We start from the raw sequence: 9,143 nt of genomic DNA, 5'->3' as shown, positions 1-9,143 counted from the left end.
GAAGCCTCATCAATGATGTAATGGAAGCAAACAGTGTGAAAATTGCCAGTAAACACTGTGATGTGATGAATTGTCTTCTATCAAAGAGAGGATGGGGATGGGAGAAGGAGGGGCAGCTTAGGTTGAGAAGGCGGGGGCCGAGGGGGGTGCGGGGGGGGTCCACTCTTAGCCAATCAAGGCTTGTCACAGGGGACTCACGTGGCCGAGACGCTCTTAAAACCTATAGCTCCTGACTTTTCCTCAACTTCCTTTTTTGGACCATCTCCTCCCATCTCGTCTCGTTGAAGATACTTTTAGTCCCCCCACGATCGAGTCGAGTCCTTACCGCGTGTTCTCAACTGCCTCCGGAAGTCCAAAGAATGACAACATGTGCTGACCAGGTGAGACATCTGGTACCTGTCCATGGTGCTGAAGCGGATTCGTCTTTTTTGGCAACGGTGAGACACTTGACCTCGCTTGGACTCAGTGGATGGACGCCTGGGAGGATTTAGAAGTTGATTTGACATTTCCAAACTTGTCCTGAACACCAAATGGTCGTTTGAAGAAAATGGAGGCGTCCGCCAACGGGTCCAGTTTCGGCATCGACTCGCTGCTGTCCCACAGACCCGGCAGTCCGCTCTCTAAGGCGGGCAGCCTGGCGGGGGAGTGCCGCTCGCCGCTGGAGTTCAGCCCGAGATCCGACGCGGAGAGCCGCTGCTCGTCGCCGCCCTCGCCCGGGAGGGAGTGTTCGGACGAGGTGGCCCAGAGGCACGGCCACGGCCTGCCGCCTCACCTCCAGCACGGCCCGGCTATCTCGGCGGGGTCCCAGCAGAGGACCATGACCTCGTCCTTCCTTATCAGAGACATTCTGGCGGACTGTAAGCCTCTGGCTGCCTGCGCGCCTTACTCCAATAACGGACAACCTACGCAGGAGGCCGGCAGGCTGGCCGCCAAGATAGCGGATGACTTTATGGAGAAAATACACAGCAACTCTTCCTCAGACAGCGAATATAAAGGTAACGACGCACAAGGGATTCTTACTCGTTTCATTTACTTCAGGGAGCCTCGCTTTTAAATGAGAATTCATTTTAATTCATTTTAATTGTATTACTGAAACTGCATACATTTATAATAACACACACAAATGCCTGATGAAATATATTCTATGTTGATTCTATAATTTGTACAATTTACAGAAATATGAACATGCCAATATGTGCTTGTGCAGCAAATATTTTGCACATTTCTGCACAAGGGGACATATTAATTGCTTATTATAAAATAATACGTTATCATAAATACCAACAAAAATACTCCCAGACAAATGTTGGCTGTTTTATCAATAATAGTAATAATAATAATAATAATATAGAACAACTCTATTAAATATGAAAAATAAAATAGAATAATAAGAATAAGTATTCCCTCTCTGTATTAAAAATGTGTTGAAGTCAAGTGAACAAGGATGAGAAAAAATAAGAATTAAAAAGGCTCTAAATATGTTTGTAACGATGCCAGCCATAACACGTCACCATTGACACTTTCACTTTCACTTTCAGTCCACTGCTGAACATGTACACATTAACACACACATACATAATAATTGCATTAGATAGGAATAAGTAGGAGTGAATCAGGTACTATTATTGATATTTCCAGTATATTACTGATACGTGGGTGTGTGTGTGTGCGCTTTGATTTCTCTGTCTATATTATATATCAGGGAATTTGATGCAATTTGTCCACGGCGCTAATCACATTTGTTCCCGCGCAAGGCCGACCGGCTCTTGATTTGTTGGCTCCTGTGAAGTCGCTCTTCTTTCCCTGGTGGCTCAATTAAGGCTGGATTATCCTGCTGCTTCGCCGGAGTCTCTCTTCTTCTTATTTTTATGTATTAAAAAAAAAAAAAAGACGTGATAAAAATCAAGAGTGCTTCCCGTTGCACTTGAAATCAAATACTGTGTGGGCTTTCATAGATGAATGAGAATTCCAATCCAATCATGTTTGCTGTTTTCATTTATTTTAAGGGCAAGATTGTCGCCCATTATTTAATCGGATTATATTCTATATATTTAGCAGGCATTTTTGCGATACAATATGAGCAATGTAACAGGATATTATAAGGGTATACTTCAACTTTTGTACAATTTCCCACGTTTTATGAGATGGGTTTTTTTTTAAATAATGAAAAATGACTAATAAATAGTGAATGACTGTTAAGGGTCACAGACCTTTCAATTGTGCACTAATAGACGTTATGTAATATATCATAGAAGTCATCAAAAAATGACATTTTTAGGCAAGTAGTACAGTGCAATAATGATGTTAGAGTGGAATTATGTCACTATGTTTAATTTATACACACACACACACACACACACACACACCAGTAAATAGTGTATTAACAATGAGAAATATAAACACTAAATAGGACAAAAATGTAAATACAAGAGAAAATAAATGACACTCTGTGTCATAAATTAGGTATATTTTTAAATATATTTATATTATATATATATAATAATATATATAATATTTATATATTTTTTCAATCAAGTTTCCCATGAATTAGAAGATATTCGCCCACTCATCCCCCCCTCCCAATGCGTGTCCCTTTGTCCACAGTGAAAGAGGAGGGGGACAGAGAGATCTCCAGCAGCAGAGACAGCCCTCAGGTCCGGCTCAAGAAGCCCCGGAAGGCCCGGACGGCCTTCACGGACCACCAACTGGCGCAACTTGAGCGCAGCTTTGAGCGCCAAAAGTACCTGAGCGTCCAGGACCGCATGGAGCTGGCGGCATCACTCAACCTCACCGACACCCAGGTCAAAACCTGGTACCAGAACCGCAGGTACAGACTCATTTTATAATCACCTGATTGGCTTATACTAATCATAACATTTCATTGGAATATTATTTTTTTTTAGTTTTGTGCTTCAGTGATTCATTTTCTTTCCAGCTGTGACTCCCGGGCATCTAAATAACATAAATAAATATAAAAAACAACACTTTGGCGTGTGAATAATGCATGCTTGCATGTGTGTGTATTAATAATTCAGAGAAACCACTATATCTACTCAATTATCTTTAATATGAATTATTCACCTGTGTGGAGTGCACGCTGACATGTTTGGGTGTGAATACAAGAGGCAGTTTGGAACATTCAAATTCAATAAATAGAAATAACTGCTTTCTAATTGGACCATTTCAGTGGTCCGAATCCAAAGCGCACGTTTAGGGTTACATATATCTATAAAATAATTATTTAGATGCTATTATAGAATAATTAATAAACATAAAAATAATATATTCAGTTTTCAGTTATACGGTATTTTCACTTTGGTTGTTTTATTTAAAAGTGACATGAGGTACAATAATATAAATAAATGATATTTATATATATGGATTTTAAAACTACTATTTCCCTGAGGCACCCCCCTCCCCTCTCTAGGGAGCAATAAAGTACAGTAAAGTAGTATTAACTAAAGTGTTACTCCGTGTGTGTGTTCAAGGACTAAATGGAAGCGGCAGACCGCAGTGGGACTCGAACTGTTGGCGGAGGCCGGGAACTACTCAGCCCTGCAGAGGATGTTCCCGTCGCCCTACTTCTACCCACAGAGCCTGGTCTCCAACCTGGACCCGGGAGCGGCCCTCTACCTGTACAGGGGCCCTTCAGCACCCCCACCCGGCCTACAGAGGCCCCTGGTCCCTCGGATCCTCCTGCACGGCTTGCAGGGAGGAAGCGAGCCACCTCCCCCGCCTCCTCTGCCCCCCATGTCCGGTGTCCTCCCTCGGCCGGCTCAGCAGCGGTGAGCCGGAGAACCGGAAGCAATAGAAGCGAAATAAAAGACCTTTAGGAGCCTTTAGGAAGAAAGACAACAAGGATGCAACTTTTTTCAACGGAACTCCTGGAAGATGATTTACTTTCTTTTGTTTTTTTTGGACATATTTATGGCTTATTTATATTTCTGTATAAATCAAAATCTCTAAGTTATGTATTTATTTAAACCCATCATACATGCTGGTGCTGTCTATCCATAAATGCCACCTCTATTATTTTTTTTAAAACGATATTATTAGTAATAAAAGTGCATCCTTCATAGTTATGATTTTAATATTTTTCCTGTGAACTTTGACCCATGTTAAAAATGTCCAAACGTGTAAATAAGAATATTTTACATGACAATGAAGGCGAACTACATTTCATTCTAGGCTAGATTAGCCATTCCAAAAAAAAGTGTTCCATTGAAGGGGGGGTTGGGGGGGGTATGGATTGAAATCAAACTATTTTTATTTGTTGACTTACATAAAATGCCAAATAATTTATTTCAGCCCATCACTGCATATTTTTTTTATTTGCGAAATTATAAAAATGTTTTTTTTTTTTAATAAACAACCTGTTGCGTTGCTCTGGATGTATTTAAAGAACAAATCTTGTGCATTTTTTAAAAATGTTATTTCATATTATGACGCCGTGATGACTTTTATCTGTTCTCTACTTTGGTGGAAAAAAAATGTAATATTGCAGATATCAAACTTGTGGAGTGGTTCTCGTTTCTTTATCCGTTCCTCAAGTTCATTTTTTTTTTGGTGGAAAATATTTACAGTATACGGTAGGACAGAAAATGGGGCGATTTGATGTACAAAATACTTTTCTAAATGTGGAAATAAAATTCTTTGATTTAAGGTGTGACTATACTTATTTAACTATATATGCATTTATACATTTATTATGGTGTAGTTGTTATTATTATTATTATTAGTTATACAAAATAGTTGCAATTAACTGTCAACAATTGAAATTAAATACTTGATTATATAAAAAAAGACATTGTCTATGTTAAATAGAAATATGCAATTTATTTATGGCGGATTTTCACAATAATAAATGTCAATAATATTTAAACTTTGCAAAAAAACAGCTAAAAATAATAATTCTTTTAGATTACTGAATAGCAAGTGTCTAGTACTGTAAAATAAGGCAGAGTATAGTAACTTAAATATATAATTACAAAATAAAAATACTAATATATTGATTTAAATTCCACTACTATATATCGAGAGCTTAATTATTATGAGTTATATTCACTTAATAATGCTGGTAATTCATTTAAATATATTTTCTGCATGTGTCAGTAAACCCTAAAAAATGAATTAAAGAAACAAATTTTCCACCAATTAACCCCCACATCTTATGATGGATTGTTCTAACCTACAAATGGACTGGTGGTAAGTTTGGGTCTATACATTCTCTATAGATGAGAAAGCTAATGCTAATTTTAGTGTTTATCATTATATATGTCCAGCTATTTTGTCACATTAGTAATAAAACATAACAATTCACCTACTGTGTTGTAGTAATCATTGTACTGCAATCCAACAGATTAAGGATTTCTTCTTCAGGTATCGTAATTTAAACACCGATATTACATTTACGGTACTTGTCACACTCCTTTGGCAACTTTTGTTATATCTTTTTTCTCTTTTCCGAACAGAATAATACAGTTGAAGTCCACCGAGACGTAGCTATGTGCTGCCTGGTTCATTGTAAGTATTCTAACTAGAGCTGCAACGATTAATCGATGATTAATTGGTATTAAATTATTCATTCATTCATTCATTTTCTACTGCTTTTTCCTCACAAGAGTCGCGGGGGGTGCTGGAGCCTATCCCAGCTGTTTTGGGGCGAAAGGCGGGGTACACCCCGAACTGGTGGCCAGCCAATCACAGGGCACATATAGACAAACAACCATTCACACTCACATTCATACCTATGGACAATTTGGAGTCACCAATTAACCTAGCATGTTTTTGGAATGTGGGAGGAAACCGGAGTACCCGGAGAAAACCCACACATGCACGGGGAGAACATGCAAACTCCACACAGAGATGTGAGGTCTGCGCGCTAACCACTAGACCACTGTGCTGCCGGTATTAAATGAATCCACAACAATTCTGGTAATTGATTTATCATTTCATTTTAAATGTACTGTAAATATCCAGATTTCTTTCTCTCAAATGTGACTATTTTTTATTTTTCTTCATTCATCCATGAAAGCAGACATATTATCTTTGTGTTTTAGCCAAAACGTGATCATCACATACATCAGCTGGGACTCTGAAAAAAGGGTAAACCACTGCGTAAGAACATAACCACAACAAATGAGTAACTGTTGGTAGTAGTAGTAGTAGTAGTCAAGGTGAGACCATGAAATCTCTATAGATGGCCGGTGGAGTGGCTGGACAGTGACCGGGGTGGCCACAGCCATTGTATGTCACAAAAGTGGGTGCCCCCTTGGGCCCTCCCATTACATTTCACGGGACAACACTGAGGAAATGATACTTTTATATAACATAAAGTAGTATAAACAGTGCATTATATGCATTATAAACACACATGCATTATTGTGAAGCTAGCAGGCAGTAAAAATGTGTACATGTTTATGTTAAACTGCAGAAATTGGGCCCAGATACGTGCTACCAGTCCACCAAAGGACCAGAACATCATAATAGAGGACAAAAAAAAAAATCCTACTGTGACTATATACTTGATGAATTTACAATCAGTGCAAAAATATTGACCTTCAAGAATACTATTGTGTAAAATATTACTCAATTTTGGTGATTTTTCCAAATTTTGCACCTGCAAAAATTATACTTTGTCATTTATAGAGCCACATAGATGTTTATATTTGGCATTTGTTTAATTTAAAAATGATGATTGTGCCAACTGTTCTATAATTGGATGTTGATACTGATTATTGTTTATTCAAATAAAAAATTATCTTAGAAAACTTGAATCTGTTTTGTTGTGGATGGATTTTGATTCAAATTTGATGTGATCGAGTTAAATAATTTCTATAAGCAATACTCTTTAAAAAAGGATTTATATGTCCAAATATTAATCCCATGCAAGGTAAAATTCCTGCAACTCGTTGAATAAAAATGTTGAAGATGTTTCATTACTTAAAAATATTGATGCAAATTGTTGTGTTAATAATATCTCCCTTTATTATCCCCACTCTCCTACATGAACAGCAGCAGCTCCACTTGGTTTTGCACAAACAATGCAAGAGATAAAATATTAATGCCATGTGCGCAATTGTTTAAGTGCCCTAAATGATCCCATTTGGAAATGGATTGTTTCCATCCTTGCTTTCCTGGAGGGTTCTGGATGCTCGCTCCTGTTGCAAGCGGGGCCCCAACAGCTGGTGACCGGCCTTGGAGCTGCCTGCAGGCCGGGGATCAGCGTGGGGACAGCTGGTCAGCGGAATCGCAACCCCTCCCTCATGCGTTCCCTCCCTCCATGCATCCATCCATCCAATGCACATGCACACCAAGTGTGTGTGTGTGTGTGTGTGCCTAACTTATTTTGGGGTTAAATCAGTTCAGGCTGTTAACGATTAGAACAAAAGACTTTAATAGGTTTTAATTGAAAGTCGATAATGGCTTTGATACGCATGGCACCTGTTATGCAGGAGGGCAGCGGCGGAGCGAGTGGGGGGGGGGGGGGGGGGGGGTCTGTACTTACTGGTCGAAATATCAGACTGGCGCGTTTATGAAGCGGAAAATTGCATTAAAAATAGAGTGGCGTGGATTGAGTGAACAGGAGGGGGATGGAACACCTCCCAACTTGCACAAAGATCATTATAGTCCCATCATAGGGATCCGTGTCTGATTCACATAATGAACAAAAAAAAGGTTATTCTTGCAAAGTGCACAACTGATTATGGAAGAAGAAAAATCCCCTTGTGTCTTGTTGGGTGATTTTTTTTTTTGCATGTGAAAAGACTGGTCCTAAATCCCCCGGCTCTTACCACGGATTGTCCCCGGCTCAGGGTTAATGAAGTGCGGATGGAGTCTTGTTGAGCTGCCGACATGAGAAATAAAAAGAGAGAAGAAAAGAGCCACAGGATCAGTGACTTTTCGTAATCCCGAGGATTCCTAATCATAATGATAAAAAAAAATACCCCAAAAATAAAAGATGTGCATTAGGCTGCTGGTGTGAAAGCTTTACATCATTGGACCAATGGGACAAAGTCACACTTAATACTAAACACACACAAAAAAAATCCACAGATGAAAAATAATGTTAAAAATAACTCACAATGCAACATGAAATCTGTATGTTAAAGTGTAGTCCATTTTTTTGTGTCCTCCAGTAATATTGAGTTTTAGTTAGAAATAGCACCATAACGCCAGGGTGCAAGATATTAAGCAAACCTGCTGTTAATATAACATTATTTATTATTGTGAAAAATTACACATCATCATACTAATTTTTTAAAACATTAATTTTACAGTGTAATTTTACAGCACACAATAATAACAAACACATTGTTATATGTTATATTAATACCTCACTGACAGCAGGTGTAAAAAAAAATATTTTGTGTCAGTGAGTATTTAGAAGAGGCCACCTGATGAAATATTAATATTTAAAAATAGAAAATTCTTCAATGTTCATACTTGCACTACCAAATTATTATTATTGAGTGGAAACTCATGACCGCTATTTGTTGTTGTGTATTTTACATCTGTTGTATGAATGTCAACAAGCTAGCATATAGCATATAGCATTTTGGATATGGTCATAATAAAGGATTGGGAATCCAATACATTACAGCACACAAAAAAGGAGACCACAAACATGCAAGCAATGAGAGGTGTCAGACTTTGACAGACAAGGAAGAATCCATGAATCATTCCCAACCAGCCCATTTCTCCGGACGGAAAACTTGTGCACATGCTGCTCCCGATACGTTAAAAAGAACCACAACACATCAATAAAGTCATACACTCGCTGAAATGTATTTAAATTCCTTTGGATTTAGAAGGTTAAAGAAAGTGAAGTTGTGACTCAGCAGTGAAGGAGAGGAAGAACACAATGAAGCATCAAGTGGAAGTGATGGGAGAAGCGAGAGAAGCCCATCTTTGCCTGGAGGTACACTTGGGCCGTAAGGAGGGAGGCAAGACTGCAAGCGAGATAACCCCCACTAATCATTCGCCCGATATGACGGTGTGGAACTACAACTTGGGTCAGAGGTGCAGGGATTGACATCCCAATCTCAGCAAATAATGAAAGCTTTCCGCTCGGATCAGAGATGGGATGAGGAATGAGAGACGGAGAAAGACCTGCTGTTTCACAGTCCTACAACCCTTCTTCA

At 38.9% G+C, this 9,143-nt stretch overlaps 1 protein-coding gene across 1 annotated transcript; it reads left to right on the top strand.

The window, feature by feature from the left end:
• The first annotated feature begins 237 nt into the window (after positions 1-237).
• Positions 238-4,634, top strand: barhl1b (BarH-like homeobox 1b). Its single transcript, XM_058063244.1, has 3 exons — positions 238-995; positions 2,605-2,827; positions 3,489-4,634. Exons 1-3 carry the CDS (start codon positions 548-550, stop codon positions 3,787-3,789), a joined length of 972 nt encoding a protein of 323 aa, XP_057919227.1. The 5' UTR covers positions 238-547; the 3' UTR covers positions 3,790-4,634.
• The last annotated feature ends 4,509 nt before the right edge of the window (positions 4,635-9,143 follow it).

This window comes from Doryrhamphus excisus, chromosome 2 (genome assembly GCF_030265055.1).
Source record: "Doryrhamphus excisus isolate RoL2022-K1 chromosome 2, RoL_Dexc_1.0, whole genome shotgun sequence".
NCBI classification, from domain to species: Eukaryota; Metazoa; Chordata; class Actinopteri; order Syngnathiformes; family Syngnathidae; genus Doryrhamphus; species Doryrhamphus excisus.
Note: the sequence above shows the minus strand (reverse complement) of the source record. Positions and strands in the feature narration are given on the sequence as shown.

Bases quoted from the DNA above. Each gene is read 5' to 3' on its own strand.
- barhl1b (XM_058063244.1), top strand. From the start codon at position 548: ATGGAGGCGTCCGCCAACGGGTCCAGTTTCGGCATCGACTCGCTGCTG. The intron at 996-2,604 runs GTAACGACGCAC...CTTTGTCCACAG, and splicing joins CTCAGACAGCGAATATAAAG to TGAAAGAGGAGGGGGACAGA. The intron at 2,828-3,488 runs GTACAGACTCAT...TGTGTGTTCAAG, and splicing joins ACCTGGTACCAGAACCGCAG to GACTAAATGGAAGCGGCAGA.